General features: G+C 42.2%; 1 protein-coding gene across 5 annotated transcripts in view; it reads left to right on the top strand.

Annotated features, from left to right (window-relative positions):
• The window catches only part of NAGA (alpha-N-acetylgalactosaminidase), a 47,228-nt gene extending 31,569 nt beyond the window's left edge, over positions 1-15,659 (top strand). For all 5 annotated transcript variants that reach the window (XM_030211474.1, XM_030211473.1, XM_030211471.1 and 2 more), the window contains 2 exons: positions 4,640-4,837; positions 15,215-15,659. In XM_030211474.1, coding sequence (XP_030067334.1) covers positions 4,640-4,837; positions 15,215-15,475 — 459 coding nt within the window. In that variant the 3' untranslated portion in view covers positions 15,476-15,659. The remainder of the gene's footprint in view (positions 1-4,639; positions 4,838-15,214) is intronic.
• The last annotated feature ends 6,118 nt before the right edge of the window (positions 15,660-21,777 follow it).

Here is a 21,777-nt window from a genome sequence, read left to right as displayed (position 1 = left end):
TAGCCAGAGTAGAGCAACAAGTGGCGGACCATCTGGGAAAAATAAACCTCATCACTCCAAACTGTCCTTGAAGTCCTTGGTACACCAATCTCATGCAGATGCTAGCAGACAACCGTCTGAGATTCCAGGAAAAGGCAAGTCTGCTTTGTCAGGGGCCGATTGCCATGGACAGCCAGGCTCCTTGATTGCTTACAGCTTGGCTTTTGAAAGGGACAGACTGCAGTGGAGGGAGTACTTGGCAGAAATCCAGAAGGAAAATCAACATATCCAGCTCTATGAACAGGTCTGTAAAGCCTTCAGGTCTGTAAGGTGATCCTGGTGTCTCCTATGAAGGCTTCCCTTGCTGATGTTTTGACCTCTCTTCAACTGGGCTTAGACCAGGGCTTGTTGCATAATTTTCTCAAAGTGCAGGTCGTGACCATTTCTTGTTTCTGGGGCAGGATCTAAGGCAGGCCCTGAGCACCATGTGATGATATGGGGCATTTTCTCAGAGAACTGAGTCGCATCAGGCCTTAGTTTCGAGTGTTGGTCCCACCACAGGATCTAAATTTATCCCCCTAGGCATTGATAGCAGCTGATGTCAGCACCTTTTGAAACCGTGGTGATCAGCAGCATTGATGGATTTGACTCTGAAAACAGTATTTTTGGTGGTAAATTTCTGAATTGCAGGTTCTATCCTATAGTAATTCATTTTTTGGTGTTCTCGAAGGAGGCTGTGACTGTCTTTCTAGTACTTTCCTTCTTACCCTTCCATGTAAATCAGGTGATTGTGTTGCTGACTTTTCACAGAAGGAAGGCCTCAGGCTTCTTTGCTTTCGTGTTCAATTTGGCTTGCTCAGATACTTGAAAGTCACATGCCTTTCAAAAGAGGAATAAACTTTTTGTGCTCTTTGGTGGCTCAAGGAAGGGTGAGGCATGTGAAAGATATTCATTGTACACTAGTTAAGGAAGCTATTGCTTTTGGCATACATCATGAGAAAGAAGTTGGTTCTAGTGGGACGCCAAGCTCATGCCTGCTCCTGGGCAGAGTGTCAGGATGTATTACCATTAGACATTTGCTGAGTGACAACATAGGCATTCGTGCATTCTTTCTCAAAGCATTATTGGCTTAATGTCATTGAAAGAGCTGAAGCCAGTTTTGGAGCGATCAAAGCTGCTTTGGCTATGCTCCACCTGATTAAAAGTTCAAGGGTTTGGGTATGTCCTACATCTGGTTTGGTATGAGGAAGGTGAAATTTTTAACTTACTTAGAGGCATATTTTCAAAGCACTTTGGAAGGCTAAGTTCCATAGGTTTCTATGGAACTTTGGGAGGCTAAGTGCTTTGAAAATGAGCTTGTTAGTAATTTTCAGGTCAGTCCAGGAGCCCTTCCTATCTGATAGCAGCTCTAGAAGTTTCTGGTGTAGGAGGACAAACTTCTGTATAGTGGAGTGTATACTCAGTACTAAGAGTTAAGTGTGTTTTATGGAGTGTTTGATTTTATTTCCTGGTTGGCCTGATTGCTAAAAAGCCCAGGTTGTGTTTTGGGGGGTTTTTTATCATTACTTTTCCTTGGATCCACACAGTGGAATTTCTTGACAGGGCTTGGCTAGAATATACTGAACAGAAGGTTCTGAGGCACCAGCCTTATAAGAGTGGAGAATATATAAGTATATAAGGATTACCGTATTGGGACAGACCAAAGGTCCATCATGCCCAGCATCCTGTTTCCAGCAGTGGCCAATCCAAGTACTTGGTGATGACAAAAGAGTACAATTGATAAACAATGGATTTTCCGAAGTCCACCTTAATATTTATTTATGGCCTTTTCTTTTACGAACTTGTCAAAACCTTTTTAAAAGCCTGTTCACCACATTCTCTGGCAACAAATGCCAGAGCTTGGTTACATGCTGAGTGAATAAATATTTGCTGTGATTTGTTCTAAATGTACTACTTAGTAACTTCATTGCATGCTCCCTAGTCCTTGCACTAAACAATTCGCATCTACCCATTCCACTCCACTCAGTATTTTATAGACTTCTGTCATATCTCCCATCAGCCATCTCTTCTCCAAGCTGGAGAGCCCTAGCCTCTTTAGCCTTTCCTCATAGGGGAGTCGTTGCATCCCCTTTATTATTTTGGTTGCCGTTCTCTGTTCCTTTTCTAATTCCACAATGTATCTGTTTTGAGATGCGCTGACCAGAATTGCACACAATTCAGCATATTTTCAAAGCACTTAGCCTTCTAAAGTTCCATAGAAACCTATGGAACTTTGGAAGGCTAAGTGCTTTGAAAATATGCCTCAATATTATTTGTTTTACTCCACATTATTTTCCTAATTATTTCAAACATTCTGTTGTCTTTCTTGGCCACCGCTGCACACTGACCACAGGATTTCAGCATATCCTCAGCAATGGGACCTAGATCTTTTTCCTGGGTGGTGACTCTTAATGTGGAATCTTGCGTCGTGTAGCTATAGTTTGGGTTGCTCTACCATACATACATCATTTTATATTTCCTCACATAAAATTTTATTTGCCATTTGGATGCCCAGTCTCCAATTCTTGTAAAGTCCACTTGCAATTTAACAACTTTGAATAACTTCATGTCATCAGCAAATTTGACCACCTCACTCATTATTCCAGTTTCCAGGTCCGTTTATGACTATGTTAAAAAGCAGCAGCCCCAGCACAGATCCCTGGGGTATCCCACTATTTACCCTTCTCTATTCAGAATATTAACCATTTAACCCTACTCTCTGTTTTCTGTCTTTTAATCATTTCTTAGTCCACAGTAAGACACTACCTCCTATCCAATAACTTTTTAACTTCCTCCAGAGACATTGATGAGGTACTTTGTCAAACGCTTTCTGAAAATCCAATTTCACAATACTAATTAACTCACCTTTATCCACATTATTATTCATCCCTTTGAAAAAATGTAGCAGATTGGTGAAACAAGATTTCCCCTGGCTAAATCAATATTGGCTTTGTCCCATTAATCCAGTGTTCAGTAACGTTGTTCTTTATAATAGTCTCTAATATTTTACTCAGCACCAATGTCAGGCTCACCAGTCTATAATGTCCTGGGTTAACTCTGGAACTTTTTTTTTACAAATTGGCATTACGTTTAGCACAGTACTTGATTTTAAGGATGAGTTACAAATGACCAATAATCAACCATTTCATTTTTTAATTCAAAGTGATTGTTACTCTTTAGTTTGTCAGTTTGCCGTGTTAATCCTCTGGGTTTACAGAGATTTGTTTCGGTTCTTCTGACTCATCACCAATAAATACCGTTTCTGGCATGAATCTGTCTCCCTCATCTTCCTCAAACCAAAGCAAAAAATTAGTTTAGACTCTCCACAATGGCTTTGCTCTCCCTGAGTGACCCTATGATCGCTCTATTGCCCAGTGGTCAAACTGGAGGTGGGGTCTCTCTACTGTTTATTTTTCAAACTTTTATACCACTTAAACCTAAGCTGTTTACAAAGCACATACAAATCTGTATTAAAATCAAATACAATAACAACACATTAAAACATACAAAGATAAGAAAACCTGCTAATACACTCCAATTACAGCTGTCCTAATCCCAAATCACATCAATGCCTTAACAATCAGGTATGTCTTCAAATAACATTTAAATTATAAAAGATATATGTCCCTCAGCCCCTCCAGGGATTGGACTCAATCCCTGGAGAGTTGGAGTCTTTACACTGAGTGCACTCATACAACCACTCAGCAACTGGGAGATAATCATACATGTGATACTCGGTGCAAAAGACCAGATAACCCCCATCTCGCTGCTGGACTGGAGCCTGCATCTTAGTATTGGCAAGTTGTTAATTAAGAGTCTGCCTCTTAGATTTTTCTCTTTCTTCATTAGCTGGTAGTGGGGTATAGCCCACTTGTCCAGTAAGACTCACAGAAAAGAAGTTAACAGGTAAGTTTAAATTCAAATTGAGAATGTACACCATCATATTCCTGCAGTGAAGCATTTCATCCCATTGACCAACCCTAAGATATTTTTTTATGTCTAACTCTCCTTTATTCAAATTATATAGAACGAAACTATTGCTTCAGTGCATTCAGGGGTCCTTTTACTAAGGTGCGCTGAAAAGTGGCCTGAGCTGGTGCAGATGCGTGTTTTGGACACGTGCAAGTCCATTTTTCAGTGCGCCTGCAAAAAAGGCCTTTTGGGGGGGGGGGGCAAAAATGGACGTGCACAAAATTAAAAATTGGTGTGCGTCCATTTACTGCCACCCATTGACCTAGCGGTAAAGTCTCGCACGTTAACCGGGCGGTAATGGTGTACGCACATACAATGAGAATTACCACCCGGTTAGCGCTTAGTGGACGCTTGTAAAAAATGAAATCATCGCCCTGGCCACGCGGTAGCTGGGCAGTAGTTCAAAACTGACGTGTAGGATGCGCGTACTCGCTTACGCGGCTTAGTAAAAGGGCCCCTCACACACCTAAGGTATAGTTTCAGTGGAAAAAGTAAAGATATCTATTTGTGGCTGGGAATGGGTTATGGAAAGGGAAAGGAGATGGAATTTAGCTGAGGTGCCAGGTTTACAGTTTATCCAATTAATAACTATCTGATCTGCTGCTGTGAGTGATGCTGTATGTCATCTGACATCTCTGGTGTGTTTCAGCTGCTCACTGGTGACTTTGGGCTGAGTTATGAACAATCAAAATCACAGCTGGCCGTCTGGGCAATGCTGGCAGCCCCATTATTCATGTCCAATGACCTAAGGACCATCTCCAGGGAAGCTATGGACATCTTGCAAAACCGTCTGCTTATTTATATCGACCAGGATGCCCTCGGGGTACAAGGAAAACGGATTATGAAGGTATTGCTTACTAAATATATGCATTTTTCTGTCTTTTCAGAATTATCAAAGCACCCACTGCTGTACAGCAACCTTTCCACGCTGTCCCCTATACTCTTTGCTTGTTCATTCCTCATATCTCTCACCTGAAGGACTGCTCTATATTCACTCTTACATTGCCTCTTCAACTCCACTTATCTCTCAGGCTCACACACTCATTAACCCCTTCTGCATTTACTCTTTAATCTCCGCCTATTCTCTGTGTAGTCTGAGGAAAAGTGCCCACAAACACCCTCTTTAACACTGATCTGCCGATTACTGCCCTTACTTGCATATGCTCAAGCAGAAAGAGAATTGTGGGTCTTGTAACTTAAAATCTGCTCACAGAAATGGTGGAGAAGGCCCCTAAACCAAAAGTGCAGTAACATGTACTATGTGGTTAGCAAGTTTCGTAGTGGTCCAATAAACAGGTCTCTTATTTCTAAGGTTGGTAAGGCAGCTAGTGTGCCACAGACTGTTCACTAGGCTGAAGACATGGGCTATTTTTTTTCTGTCCTGCCTTGGGTTTAATATGGTCATACAGCTGTGTTAAATCGGTCTGCATTATTCTCAATAAAACTCAGCAAGTATATGAAACATTATTAAAAGAGATAAGGAGTTAATAACTGGGAGTATTACCTGTGTAATATAGCTCTTATAGGACCAGTCATGCAATAAGCATAGAGCTGGGACAATAAAATGCTTTATCATATTTGTTTTGGTTTTTATATACTATAAATTTCATGACTGAATTCCCTCCGTAGGCGAGCCATATGCTGTGTGTATTTGGAATATTAAGCATAATCCCCTGTGATGGGGTTATCAGGCTGTGTTGTTTGCTTAGTTTCTCTGCTAACTTTTGAGTCTCTTCCTCCTTTTGATGGTAAACAAGCAAGCAAGCAGCTATGCCTTTCCTACAAGTATGTACTTCAGAAAATGTTGTGTATCCCAGTCCCAATGAGTGAGCCATATACTGAAAGACCTTGAGCAATGGACTCTACACATAGCAACATATGACAACCTATAGAAGTAAACGGCCATTAGCATCTAGACATTTACCCCCTAATTCTATAAAAGTCGTTAAAAATTGTGCACATAGATTTGGGCGTGCGCGTAATTTGCGCACACAATTTAATTGAATAACAAGCCAATTAGTACCAATAATTGTTTTTTTAACAAGCAGTTATTGGTGCTAATTGGAATTAAGATTTATACATGTAAATTTAGAATTTTACCTTCATCCCGAAAAAGGAGGTGCAGAAATGGGATAGTCCTGGGCAGTTCGGGGCGGATTGTGGGCATAGTTTTAGGTTGCACACACAATTATGGAATAAGGGAGTTCCGCACATAAATTTAAGTGGGGACATTTGCACCGCATTTTTGTTGGTGCAAATGGTTGCGCCTACATTTACGTGCAATCTCTGGAACTTAAGCACTATTCTATAAACCACACGTACTGACGAGGCTTATAGAATAGCGCATAAGTGGGGCTTTTTTGTGCCAGTTTTTTTTAAGCACGATTTATAGAATTCATCCTATAAGGTGAATTTTATAAAGTCATTTTTGTGTATATATGTCAATATATACAAATATAATGCATTTTATAAATATACCAAGTGGTTATCCAAAAAATATATGTTTTATCATAAATATCAATCCCCCAATAAGTTACTACAGTTCCAATAAAAATTATAAAGATCCATTTTAATTTTCAAAAACTGTTAGTAAACATCTATAAAATAATTTCACAAAATCTTGTTTTTCAGATTTTAAATATTTTTTTAAACATTTAGGGGTCCTTTTACAAAGCTGCGGAAAGTACTACTACTACTACTTGACATTTCTAAAGCGCTACTAGGGTTACGTAGCGCTGTACAGTTTAACATAGAAGGACAGTCCCTGCTCAAAGGAGCTTACAATCTAAAGGACAAATGTACAGTCAGTCAAATAGGGGCAGTCTAGATTTCCTGAAAGGTATAAAGGTTAGGTGCCGAAAGCAACATTGAAGCACGTGCTTACCACAGCTTAAAAGGGCTTACTGCGGGGTATGCGCAGGCGTCTTATGGTAAGTCCAAATGTGCACGTATGATAATATTTTTTGGCCGAGGTATGTTTCCGGGTGGAGAGGCATATTTTCAAAGCACTTAGCCTTCCAAAGTTCCATAGGTTTCTATGGAACTTTGGAAGGCTAAGTGCTTTGAAAATGAGCCCCTGGGTGTTTCTGTACTAAGCAGCACATCTGTATTAGCCTGCAGTAACTGATTGGTACTGGATTAGCACATTTATTTTATTTATTTGTTACATTTGTATCCCACATTTTCCCACCTATTTGCAGGCTCAATGTGGCTTACATAGTATCGTAAAGGCGTTCGCCAATTCCGGTATGAACAAATACAGTAATGTGATAGAATAAGGTTCGTGTGTACAGATACATTAGGGAATCGTAGAGAGGAAGAGTTATTATATGTCCATTCTGAGCTTTGGTTTTGTTGTGTTGCAGGGTACAGGGCATTTAAGTTGGGTCGGTAGGGTATGCCTTTTTGAACAGGTTAGTTTTTAATGATTTCCGGAAGTTTAGGTGATCATAAGTTGTTTTCACAGCTTTTGGTAATGCGTTCCATAGTTGTGTGCTTATGTAGGAAAAGCTGGATGCATAGGTTGATTTGTATTTGAGTCCTTTGCAACTTGGGTAGTGGAGATTTAGGTATGTTCGTGTTGATCCTGTTGTGTTTCTGGTTGGTAGGTCTATGAGGTCTGTCATAGACCTACCGTAGATAATTTTATGAACCAGGGTGCAGGCTTCGCCGTAGATAATTTTATGAACCAGGGTGCAGACTTTGAAAGCAATACATTCTTTGATTGGGAGCCAGTGCAGTTTTTCTCGGAGGGGTTTGGCGCTTTTGAATCGCGTTTTTCCAAATAGCCTGGCTGCCATGTTTTGAGCGGTCTGAAGTTTCTTTATAAATTGTTCTTTGCATCCCGCATAAATTCCGTTGCAGTAGTCTACATGGCTTAGTACCATTGATTGTATCAAGTTGCGAAATGTTTCCCTTGGGAAGAATGGTTTCACACGTTTGAGTTTCCACATTGCGTGGAACATTTTCTTTGTTGTAGATTTCACTTGGTTCTCTAGTGTGAGGTTACGGTCGATTGAAACACTGAGAGTTTTCAGGCTGTCTGAGATAGGGAGGGTAGAATCTGGGGTGTTTATGTTTGTGGGTTTGTTCGTATTGTATTGGGATGAGAGGATGAGGCAGTGTGTTTTTTCTGTGTTGAGTTTTAGTTGAAATGTGTTTGCCCATGAGTCCATGATGTTTAAGCTGAGCTTGATTTCGTTGGTGATTTCTGTCAAATCATGTTTGTAAGGAATGTGTATTGTGACATCGTCTGCATAGATGAAAGGGTTAAGACCTTGGTTGGATAAAGATTTGGCTAGTGGGGTCATCATTAGGTTGAAAAGGATCGGTGATAGTGGTGATCCTTGAGGTTCTCTGCCTTCTGCATTCCACGGTGGTGGGTGGTGATATGTTTGAGCTTGATTTCACTTGATATGTTCTAGTGGTTAGAAAACCCTTGATCCAACTAAGTATATGTCCGCCAATCCCGAAGTAATCTAGGAGTCTTATTAGTATTTTATGGTTTACCATGTCGAACGCACTGGACATGTCGAATTGGAGGAGAAGGATGCTATTGCCTGTTGCTATTTCCTGCTTGAGTTTGGCTAGGAGGGTGATTAGTACTGTTTCAGTGCTATGGAGGGGGCGAAATCCCGATTATGATTCATGTAATATTGTGAATTTGTTTATATAATCAGTAAGTTGTTTGGTTACCATGCTTTCCATCAGTTTGACCACCAGTGGGATTGATGCTACTGGGCGGTAGTTAGTGATTTCGTTTGATGTTTCTTGGGATCTTTTGGTATTGGGGTGAGTAGGATGTTGTCATTTTCCTTAACAAAGAGACCTTGTTGAAGCATGTCATTTAAGTGGGATGTAAGGTCTGATATGAAGCGGTGGGGGCGGATTTTATTAGGTAGCTGGGGCAGGTATCCAATTTACAGTGAGAGTTGGAGAACCTATTAATTGCCTGGGTGACTGTTTCCACGGTGAGGAGAGCGAAGTTTGACCAGCTTTTACCACCTACAAAATAGGTGACGGTAAGTGCACACATGCTCATTTTTAATATTGACCGTGTACCCAAGATAGTGGGAATATCTGAGGGTGCTCTAATTAATACACAGAAAATTTAGAAACACATATATATTGTGGCAATACTACACTATATACTATTAGTATTTGGATATGTACGTGTAGTAGGTAACTGAGATTCTGGTTCTAGTAGAGTATTATATCTCATTTATTTACCAGAGATTTGTGGATACTTTTTGTGTCATTCTGTTCGTGTACTAATGGCAACATTAACATATGTGGAAAAAAAAACAGAGCAGATCAGTGGTAGATATGAACAAATTTTTATTGTAGAATTTCAGCCTAAAACAATGCCCGACACAGGCCATGTTCTGCTACATTGTAGCGTTTTTTTGCAGTTGGCAGGAAAGCTGGCAGTTTGAGCCAAGGAATTTTAACTGGAAACATTCTAAAGGTTTTTATGACCATACTTTTTTCATGAAGATATTGTGTTCCGTGAAGACTTGGCAGGTGTGAGCTCTTCTAAAATCCTACAAACTGACATATGCAGGATCATACTCATCAAAATCCGTCTTTCAACCTGAGACCAAAAAACAACTGTCCCTTTGGGCGAAACACGGCCTGTGTTGGGCATTGTTTTAGGTTGAAATTCTACAATAAAGATTTGTTCATATCTGCCACTGATCTGCTCTGTTTGTTTCCACATTGGAGTTTGCAGATCACTTGCCTTGTTGTTTTGAGGACCAACATTAGCATAACAGTAATTAGGAAAATTGACCATTTTCCGGCCATGGAAAAAATGGCCCTAGTGCACTGGAAAGACCCCCCATAAGGGCATGCTAATACCATTTTTGCCACAGCTTTGTAAAAGGAGCCCGTAATTATAACATTATGTTGTATTTGTTATTTTATGGAGTTTTATTTTTATACTAGGAAAAAATGCCCGTTTCTGAGCACAATGAAACGGGCGCTAGCAAGGGGCCCCCTCCCTCCGTCCCTCCGAGCTACTTGCCTTGTTCGCTGTGGAGTTTCCGTTTCGGCCCTCGTCGAGTGTCTTAGCTCCGCCCTCGACGTCATGACGTTTTGACGCGAGGGCGGTGCAGACACTCCAGTGCACACCGGATATCTCGGGCGCCTCAACTTCCGTGGAGGCTTCAGAACGTTGGGGTTGCCTTTTATATAGAGAGATATAATTTCAAATTCAATAAAAATAGTTTGCTTGCTTGTTCTTTCATTTTTCCCCCTGAAACCTTTTATTGGTGGGAAGTAAAAGAACAACCAACTGCCACAAAAACAAAAAGAAGTACTTTAGGTAGACTATAAAATAGGGAAATAGATCCAATAGCAGACTATTCAAACCAGAACAAAGTACAATAGTACAAAAGCTATACCATAAGCCATAACATTTAACACTTAATAAAACATATATATTTTTTTTATTTGGTGCATTTTTACCCCACATTTTCCCACAGAAGCAGGCGCAATGCGGCTTACATTAAGTCAAGAGTATACAATTCAATATAGAGATGGCACAGAAACAGAATGTGACAGGAGGGGGAAGTACACAGGATGACACGGGCAAAGGACATGTCACGATGGTGACTATTCCTTGGCTGTGCTCACCTTGCCCTCTGGTGGCCAGAACCGGTGGCTGCCATAGACTGTCTTGCTGTCTCCCTACACATTCCAGACTTTCATTCCAGTCCGGTCCAGATATTCTAGCCCTCCAGACTTGGTTGGAAGTTTGGCAGCTAGCCTCACCCTTAGCTGCCTTGAGATTCCTGCAGCTTGAGCCTCAGCTGCTGATTGCCTTTATTAGGCACCTGGCCCTTTCAGCAGGGCCTGTGCATTGCCAAGGGTCTCGAGGTACCCGGTGTGCAGTTGCACTCTTGCCTTGTTCTGTTCTGTGCTTATTTCTTGGTGCCTGTGTGTACTTTAGCCTTGTCCTGTTCTGTGTTTAGATCTTGGTGCCTATGTGTAGCCTTGTCCTGTTCTGTGTTTAGATCTTGGTGCCTATGTGTAGCCTTTGTGTTCTCTCTTTATTTGTCTGCTAGGTTCTGCTTTCAGTCTAGCTTTATTGCTTGTATGTATGTCTGTCTTAGTGGCTGCTTGGCAGCTTTCAGTCATTGCCCTAGTTCTTGTCTGTGTAGCCTAGCTTTGTGTCCTGTCTAGTTTGTCTTGTTTGGTTCCCTGTTCACCTTGGGCGTCTGCCCTACCCTGGTTAGTCAAGCTTGTCTTAAAGTCCTTTATCCTGTATAGTATCCGTTCTTCCTCTGTTTGTTTCTGGTTGTCTTAAGCTTCAGTTCCCCTCCTGCTTGTGTCTGCCCTGCTTACTTTCAGTTTCCTTCCAGCCAAGCCTGTTTGGAAATCCTGATTCCTATCCTGAACCCTGTTTTGGCCAAGCTTGTTTTCTAGTGTGAGTTTCTTGGTGTTCCAGCCTGCTTGCTCCAGTACCAGCTTTCTTCTAACTCCTGCCGGCTGCCTGCACCCAGGGGCTCAATCCCTGGGGAACACACAGTCTACTACTACTACTTATCATTTCTATAGCGCTACTAGTTCCAGTCCAGTGTGTTCCAGTCCGTGTGTTCCGGCTTGCTTATCTGCGTCTGCAGTCCCTGCCCTGCTGGTGTGCTTGCCCAGTGCTGGTTGGGGGGTTTTGCCTGCCGCTCCTCGGCAGTGGTCCAAGGGCTCACGAATCCAGGTTTAGCCTTGAGAGTCCTAACAGGACAGGAGTGAATAGCCACCATTTTTACATATTTTCCCCAATACTTCCCAAGAGATCTTTCTCCCAAACCCTTACCCACCCATTCCCTTTTGTGGATCTTGAACCAGTCTATCCAAAAACCAGTGTCTAGCATTTGAGTAATATGCAAACTGCCACGTTTCTTGTCCAAAAAAAGGAGGAAAAGTTGAGCTCAAATCCACATCCCTTTGCCAGTCACTGCTTATACATGGGATTCAAAATTTTAACAGTCTAACTCAACAAAAACCTTCATTAAAGTATTTTCACATATGTAAGCCATGGCTAATACTCAGTTTTACATTCTGATGTGAGAGGCCAAGGATGCAGTTTATACATAAATGGTACAGTTAAGCCTCGGAATGTGTGGTTTGTCATATAATTTTACTCTTTAGAGATCAGTTGCTTGTGTCACCACATTAAGAACTAGGTCTTCTAATTAAGAGATCAATTGCTTCTATTACAAAAAGAATAGAGCTCCTACATAAGAACATAATAGTAGCCATACTGGATCAGACTAATGGTCCATCTAACCCAGTATCCTGTTTCCAGCAGTGGCCAAGCCAGGTCACAGGTACCTGACAGAAACCCAAATCATGGCAACATTCCATGCTACAAGTCCCAGGGCAAGCAGTGGCTTCCCCATGTCTGTCTCAATAGCAGACTATGGGCTTTTCCTCCAGGAACTTGTCCAAACTTCTTTTTTTAAACCCAGATATGCTAAGCACTGTTACCACATCCTCCGGCAAAGAGTTCTTCGTTGAGTGAAAAAATATTTCCTCCTATTAGTTTTAAAAGTATTTCCATGTAACTTCCTTGAGTGTCCCCTAGTCTTTGTACTTTTGGAATGAGTAAAAAATTGATTTACATCTACTCATTCTACACCACTCAGGATTCTGTGGACCTCAATCATATCTCCCCTCATCCGTCTCTTTTCCAAGCTGAGGAGCCCTAACTTCTTTAACCTTTCCTCATACGAGAGGAGTTCCATCCCTTTTATCATTTTGATCGGTGGCTGGTGGGGCTGCCACACCCCAAGCTCAGTTTGTAAGTCCTTCTTGGTTCTTCTCCGCATTGTATGGTCTGGCTCCAGCCAGACCTCAGAACAAGGCTCGCAAGTCTTGAACAAGAACAAAAGTGGCTTACCTCAAGCCAGGTCAAAATCATTAAAGGTCTCTTGTAGTGGCATATGCTGGGGCTTCGATTCTTCCTTCCTTGGGCCTCCTTAACCTTAATCTGGACTTGTCTTTATACTTCATGGTTCTGACTCCACCTTTCCTGGCTCACTTCCTCCCGGGATGGGACTAGTGTTCTTAAGGTGGCTCCGACTGTCTGAGGGACTATTCATAAGGGTGAGGGGCAGTGTTCTATAAACCCCCTTCACAGCATGCAGAACTAAATGATTCTACTTATCTATGTCATAATCACAGTTCACATAAAACAGGCAGAACAAATTAGCCCTCTCAGGTCTGCAATTAATACTATCAAATCTCACCCAGACACACACATGGCTAATACAAGGCTGCAGCTTATGCATGGCCGGTATTATCCATATGTAGAAAATGAGCGGCTTATAGTAACATAGTAGATGACGGCAGAAAAAGATCTGCACGGTCCATCCAGTCTGCCCAACAAGATAAACTCATATGTGCTACTTTTTGTGTATACCTTACCTTGATTTGTACCTGTTCTTTTCAGGGCACAGACCGTATAAGTCTGCCCAGCACTATCCCCACCTCCCAACCACCAGCCCCGCCTCCCAACCACCGGCTCTGGCACAGACCGTATAAGTCTGCCCAGCACTATCCCCGTCTCCCAACCACCTGTCCCACCTCCCACCACCGGCTCTGGCACTTGTATGTCAATAACAAACTTGACCATAGTTCTGTTTCAGACTATTATTTTTTTCAATGTGTGTGACATTTCAGTACTGCACAACCCTTCCAAAGCGGAGGTTGTATTTTCTGAAAGGGGGGTATCAAATTTAATAAAACATGCTACAGTACCCAAATTCCTTAGAATATCAATTTATTTCATATGTATTGTACTTCGTTGGTGGAAAATAGGAGGTGCACCTTCTATTGTGATCATATATCTTGTTTTTAACATCTCCTTCCATAAATAAACTCTTTATTTGTGCTTAAGGTTGTGTGTACAGGCCACATACGTGTAAGGCTAAAAGAGAATGAGTCAGAAGCAGATATAATCCAGGGACAAAGTACAGAACATTGTGACTAGACTTACAGACAAAAGAAAAGGGTTACCTTGCATGAGGCTTAGCAGAAGGGAGGGAATGAGATCTACCACTCCAGCCCTATCTCCACCCATAGGCCCACAAATAGGTCAAAGAGCTGGCGGAGAATGAAAAGGTGGGCAAGAGGAAGAGAGAGATATAGGAAGAACATGAGGAAGACCAGACAGTTGCAGTAGAGTCTGTGTTGCTGCCAGGATTCATAAGTCCTGCCTGGCACTCATACAGTGATCTTACACTGGATGCAAATGCCTGGCTATGACCTACTACTACTACTACTATTTAGCATTTCTATAGCGCTACAAGGCATACGCAGCGCTGCACAAACATAGAAGAAAGACAGTCCCTACTCAAAGAGCTTACAATCTAATAGACAAAACATAAATAAAGTAATCAAATCAATTAATGTGAACGGGAAGGAAGAGAGGAGGGTAGGTGGAGGCGAGTGGTTACAAGTGGTTACGAGTCAAAAGCAATGTTAAAGAGGTGGGCTTTCAGTCTAGATTTAAAGGTGACCTGAAGAGAATGGTGAGCAGGCATCACAATGCTCCTTTCCTGTTCTTCAGGTCTCAGTGGGATGCATTCATGAGTTTCAGCACAGTATGGTCCTGATTTACTCCAGTTCATGTACTCATGGGACTGAGAAGTAGGAGAAGCTTCACAAACTTACTTATTGCAATCAAGATTGACTGCCAACTATTTTCGCTTTTGCAGTCAGTAGTAGTCATGGTACAGATTTATGGTAATCTGACTATTCACCGGAAATTCATAAATTTCAGAAGAGTGACAAAACAAACATTTTGAAGAAGAACAAGGTATAGGATCCAGGAAGAAGCATGATCAGCAGTAGAGAGGAAGGGAAGGAGCGCGGACAGGTGCTTCCAACTGAGAAAACACAATCCAGGTAGCTCAGTAGGTTTCTCAGTTTACTGACAAGTTGATTACAAAGGTCCACCAGAACTATCCAACTAGCGCAGTTGAGTTTTTGAGACCACGTAGATTCAATCTTCAGAAGGCTTCTGAAGAGGAGACCTATATGGGCTGGAGAGCTGACCTCTATTACTTGTGCATAAGTCTAAAATTTTAGACCACAAAAACCATCAGAACCTGCAAAGAATCAGGTGGTCTGCAGGACCAGTCTTCTGCATCAATATGCAACTGAATAAAATGTCTGAATGGTACTTCTGAGATGATTAACATTCTTTCCTTTCCCTTCCTAGAGTCATGCCATAGAGTTGTGGAAGAGGACTCTGATAGCTGGACAGTATGCAGTGGCCATTCTGAACAAAGGGACTGATGGAATGCCTACTCCCTTCCAGACCAGCTTAGCACTGATGAATATTCTTGATTGTAAACAAGGCTATAAGATTGTTGATGTATTTGCGAAAACAGAACAGGGATCTTTTCGCTTGAATGATACTATTTTTCTGAAAGTCAATCCAACTGGAGTAGTCCTGCTGTTCATCATGCCATTATGCTAATTGCCACATCCTCGGGCATGTTGTAATGCCACTGTCCTCAGCCGCTGGCATTATGATGCAGGAGCTGTGCAAGCTGATGGGTTCAACAAGGGGCTGCTATAGGATTATGTTGTATGTTTGATTGTATGTGGGGATTCCAGCCTTGTGCTCTGTTTGAGAAAGTTTTAAATGAGGTGTAACTATACCGATAAGGGCTCTGTTTACTTAATCACTAGTTGAATGGTACTGTACTGTCACCAGCATGTCTCTTATCCAAGCTGCCCACAAGCAGCAAGTCATGAATGGCTTATGGGGCCACTGCAAGTGTGATGGTTTCAATGGCAAGCCCTAAATGTGGTGAGTTTGCCAGCACCACCCCTGGCCGTAAAAAGGCAGGAGCTGCTGTGAGATTTGAGCCTGAACCCTCTAGTTCCCAGCCCACTACTCTAACAGTTAGGCTACTCCTCTGCTCTCACCGGCATCTGCTAAATGACAAATCAAAGTACTGTAATTATTAAATTGAGGCTGTCACCAGATATACAGGTACTGTAATATTGTTGGTAATGTGGGAGAGGGGATTTGTTTCCTCCTTGCCTTCCTCCTTCAATCACCCTTCTCCCACATCTCTGTGACTTTTATGGTGAATGATGATGCTTCCAGAGCCAAATGTTCTCTGCTAATGTTAGCCTACAGATGGAGGTCAATGCCCATCACTTCTGCAGTGTTTCTGAACCATATCAACCTTGGAAAGACAAAAAAGTATATTAAATTCAAATAAGCATAAACAAGCTGGACTTTCATTGTAACCTTTCCTGGATTCCAGGTGGACCTAAGTCCAGACAGGTATAGCTAATGCTGGGTTTGGTGTTTTACATAGGCTGAGTTTTCCATGTGAAGCTTCTTGTAGTTTCTAATCAGAGCAGGGCTCTGTAGGGTGTAAAGGCCCAGTGTGAACATACAGAGGGGTGAAGAGTCCAATCCTGGTAAATATTACAGCTTCCATCACCTAAAGTGGATGATCCTTCTAAGCAAGGCTGGCTGGTGAAATTTGCAAGCTGTGTACTTCAGTGCAAAACTATGATTTTTTCAACCTTCCGTGTTGCCTGCTAATCTGCAGGCAAGTCTCCAACCCACTGTGTTATTAGTGAAATAGAAAACCAAAGACCATAATTAGTTGCCTGCTAATAGCAGTACCTTTTACTTTCTTTGTGTCTGTAAAACTTTTTTCTGCTATTAAAGAGAACCCTCAGGAGACACCACTAATAAAGGCAATATCATTGATTATTTTGCCTAGTGGCATAGCATCTCTTCATAGGGCTCTCTCTTAGATGTGAAATTTAGGTGCTATTGCAAACATACATGAGTGCTCAATAAATAATAAACATAACTTACCTTTAATCCATGTCTCTGAAGTTTACAGTCCACATTGAGCACATTGAATTTGAGCACTCATGTATGTTTGCAATAGCACCTAAATTTCACATCTAAGAGAGAGCCCTATGAAGAGATGCTATGCCACTAGGCAAAATAATCAATGATATTGCCTTTATTAGTGGTGTCTCCTGAGGGTTCTCTTTAATAGCAGAAAAAAGTTTTACAGACACAAAGAATAAAAGAATAAAGAAAGTAAAAAGTACTGCTATTAGCAGGCAACTAATTATGGTCTTTGGTTTTGTAGTTTACTAGTGTGTTTTGGGAAGATTTTGTGTTGTTTCATTAGTGAAATAGAGGCATTGATGTTTGGCTGAAGTACAGATTTAAGAAAGCTACATTTAGGCATTAGGTAGAAGGATCTGGTATTTTTTTTTAATTTGATATACTCCAGAAATGGAGAGAGAGCTTTAATTCCTATTCTTTCATTTTCTTATTCTTGTCTGTACAATGAAGAAGCCAGTGTTCACAGGGGCTTAGCCAGACTTCCGTGGGAGGGGGGTCCAAAGCCCGAGGGGAGGGGGCACATTTTAGCCCTCCCCCCGGCGCTGCCCCCCCCCCCCCCGGCCGCCATTGCCGCCCCCCCACGTATTTTCTGACCCCCCCTCTCGCCGCGAACCCTCCCCCGCCGCCGCCTACCTTCACTTTTGCTGGCGGGGGACCCCACTCCCCGCCAGCCGACGTCCTCTCTGTCCTGCTCCTGCTCTTGTTGCATTCTGTTCTCTGAGTCTGACGTCGCATGTACAACGTGCAGGACGTCAACAATGCATGCAGGAGCAGGCTGGAGGGGACGTCGGCTGGTGGGGAGTGGGGTCCCCCGCCAGCAAAAGTGAAGGTAGGCGGGGGCGGTTTCGCCGGGAGGGGGGGGTCCAGGCTGGCATCTACGGGGGCCCAGGCCCCCTCAGGCCCCATGTAGCTACGCCACTGGTGTTACATATTACAGAAATCTCCACAGCTCACAAATCAGATATGGACTTCGTTCAAGACGCTAAGTACAGGCTTAGAAAAGGGCATCCTAACTTTTTTAATCCTTTTATTAAAGACAAGAAAGAAAGAAAAAGAAGTTGTAGTAATCCATGTTGTTGGTGAAACTAAATATTAGTCCCCTATATGAGAGAATAAAGGCACAACACACCATTGACCTTAACATACTGTTTAAAATGACAGATTTGCATTTTGTGGTCTGGCAAATTGTTAACCTAGGTAAACCCAGCGACCTCTGATGCACACCCAGAGATGTGGGAGTCACTCTAACACAGTTATAATTTGCCTGCAGTCTGCTTTTGCCCTATTTCTATTTGAGACTAAGATTCACCCTTATTGCCTCTTGTCCAATCCTTGATTGTCAGAGGACATTAAAGGAATCAAAGAATTAAGCAGCATAACAGCCCAGCTGTCCTCATTGCCTCAGTTAAACTATTCTGATCGTGCTTGGGAAGGAGTGCATTCTCCTACAGTGATAGTAGTGGGCTAGACAGAAATATTTAGGGGGGTGCCAGAATGCCACTTCCACACATAACACTAAATCCCATCCCAGAGCATGGGCCTCTGTTTTTAAATTAGCTATAAAAGGCACTACATGAAAAAAGTCAAAAAGGGCTGTCTACACAATAAAAAAAAAAACCCCAGCCTGTTTCATCCACCCTATAAAACTATCATTAACATGATTTCAGAGTATCATTCAAATAATTCTATATGGATATGGAAGTAGCGTCTGCAGTCTACATAACATGAGCTAGAATTTTCAATCTAAACCCTGCCCCTCCAGTTCTGTAATTCACTACATCCACAGAAATTCCCCCAGCAAGGAGCTTACAACTTTACCATACCAAAAAATATATAGATGTATAGATTCAGATTCTAATGTCACCTCAACAAAAAACACATATTCCTTCATTTGCAAAAAAAATATAAAGTAAAAAACATTTAGAACCTATGTAGTAAACATGCTACCCAGTAACAGCACAAACTAACAGCCACAATCTACATATTAAAATACAGCACTGTAAATATAATATCAGGCCCTAGAACACCAGTGCACCTCCTAATGGGGAAAAAAAAACAGGTTAGATAGCTTTCTACACAGATTGAATAGCAGAATGCCACACTTCACTCACACTTGCAGAACACAAACTAACCCTCACTAATTAGAAACAAACACAGATAAAAGAAATGGAAACTGCAGCCCAGACGCTATTGTGCTCATTTTCAAAGCAGATGGATGCCTTAAACTGCCTAAAAAAATGTCCTCCTGCTAAAAGCGTCCAAATCCTAATTTTGTAAATTCAAAATGTGAATGTTTCACAGTGGAGTTCATCCACATAGCAAGGGGGGGGGGGGGTAAAAGTAGGATGGCCAACATCCACTTTTGAACAGCAAGAAACGCCCACGTTTAAAAAAAAAAAAAAAAAAAAAAGATATTTTTATCTAAACTGTTTGTCCTGTCCAAGTTGCAAAAAGGTGCTCTGATTGAGCAGTTGACCGCTGCACAGATTAAGGCATGACCCCTCCTCAATCCCTCAGTGGTTACTGTTCCCCTCCTCCCCTGAAATTAAAACTAGGAAGGAAAACCAGGCTCTATGGCAGCTTGTAGGTATTATAAGTATTCAGAACAAAGTAGGTGGCAGGTCAGAGGGGTAGCTTAGTGGTTAGAGCAGTGGCGTGTACAGCCAAGGGACACAGGTTCAAATCCCGCTATAAATCTTAGTATTTTTTTTTTTGCTGTTCAAACAATAATAATAATCTGTTTCCTTTATAAATATACTAGACTTTGAGCCCGTAAAAACAGGCTATTATAGGAAGGGGGGGTTGAAAGGCCCGCCCCCACCGCCGAGTTCACCACTGCCCCTCCCCCTCCGAGTTCGCGCCCCCCCCCCCCCCACCAAGCCGTCACCACCCACCTTCCACCCGGCCGGGCCCTCGCTCCGCTATTGAAACAGCGAGGGTCCGGGAACGCAGCACTGAGCTCTGCTGAACTGCCGACGTCGGCCTTCGTTCTTCTCTGCCTGTCCCGCCCTCGTGTGACGTAACGTCGTCGAGGGCGGGACAGAGGCAGAGAAGAAGAAGGAAGGGCGATGTCGGCAGCTCAGCAGAGCTCAGTGCTGCGTTCCCGGACCCTCGCTGTTTCAATAGTGGAGCGAGGGCCCGACCGGGTAGAAGGTGGGTGGCGGCGGCGACTCGGGTGGGGGGAGCGTTAGACGGCGGTGTCCCTCCCTCTGAAATGCGCAGTACAGACCCTCTGTGTTCTGGCTCCCGTCATCACGTATTGACGCGGGGGTGGGGCAGAGAAGGTCTCTACTGCGCATTTGCGAGTGAGTACGGTCACTCGCCGTTTATATGTTTGATAAGACGCCTGAAGGCTATTAAAGTGGTATGCATTCAGGTACAGTATGCATTTTTCTGTTCCTGGAGGGATCACATTTACAAAACAAGTTACAGTGGGATTTGATCCTGTGCCCCTTGGCTTATAGTCCATTGTATTAACCACTAGGCTACTCTGTTGTGCAAGGATGGCTCTATGGCCATTTTTATAAGAACGCTGCCAGCCAGATGTCCCTGTGCCTTGTTTTTCCCTGTTTATAATTTAAATGTTTCAGCTGGTAAAGTGGTTGTTCAGAATGGACATATCCAGCATAAGGACATCCATCTCACATATTTCCAAACAAGAAATCTATACATCTTTCCTATTCAAAAATTGCTATGCGATGGACATTTTTTTTGGACGTTATGAGCAGGATGTCTCAATTCTGACTTGGACGTTCTTTCGAAAATGCCCCTCCATAAGAATTACAATACTGGAGAAAGAGAAACAGAAATGCATTTCCACCTATGTGAACAAAACACAAATATATCAAAATACACATTCCCAAAAATGACACATTCCATGCCTAAAAACTGAAAATAAAATATTTTCTTGCTACCTTTGTTATCTGGGCTTTTGTTTTTCTGATTAGTCTCTTTTAAGTCTTATGTTAAGTCCTTTTCCAGGGTCTCCTTTCCATTTTCTATTTCTACTATCTCTTTACTTGTCTCTGACATTGATCTTTCCCTTTTACTGTTTTTTTTTCTCCATGTCTTTCATTTTTTTGTCTATCCATAACTTTCATCCCCATCTCTCTCTTTAGTTTTCAGTCTCCTCCTTTTGACTTCTCACCTACTTGCTTGCTTTTTTTTAATTAATTTAGCTCACACATTTTCATTGGTTGCTCAGGGTGAGTTACAGTCTGATCTCTTCCCCAGAGGTAAGTTCCTGTTTTGATTTATTGACAATTGCCTTTTGTCACAAAGATATCAAGGTGATGATCATAGTAATTAAAATAGTGTTCAGAAAGGAACAAGTGCTGCTGGGCAGACTTATACAGTCTGTGCCAGAGCCGGTGGTTGGGAGGCGGGGATAGTGCTGGGCAGACTTATACGGTCTGTGCCCTGAAGAGCACAGGTACAAATCAAAGTAGGGTATACACAAAAAGTAGCACACATGAGTTGTCTTGTTGGGCAGACTGGATGGACCATGCAGGTCTTTTTTCTGCCATCATCTACTATGTTACTATAAAAAGGAAAGATATATTTAACAATGGAGGAAGGAATTTTAAGGCAAAAGGCTGGTGGATTTGGAGGAAGCCAGCTGGACCTGGGGAGGTGGAAAAAGCCATTTCAAATAGGTATATCTTCAAAAGGGTCTTAAATTTAGGGTAGGACTGTTCAAGGTGAATAGAAGGAAGAAAATTCCAGAGGGAAGGGGCAAGTCAGTAAAAGGCATGAGAACAGGTATAGTCCAAATGAGCTGCTTTTTGAGGTGGAATTCAGAGACAATTATCATTAAGTGAGCAAAGGAGTCTGGGAGGGGTATATGAGGTTAGGGAAGAGGAAAAGTAGGATGGATGACCGGAGTA

The sequence above is a fragment of the Microcaecilia unicolor genome, chromosome 8 (assembly GCF_901765095.1).
Source record: "Microcaecilia unicolor chromosome 8, aMicUni1.1, whole genome shotgun sequence".
In the NCBI taxonomy this organism is placed as follows: Eukaryota; Metazoa; Chordata; class Amphibia; order Gymnophiona; family Siphonopidae; genus Microcaecilia; species Microcaecilia unicolor.
This window is presented reverse-complemented; position numbering and strand designations above follow the sequence as displayed.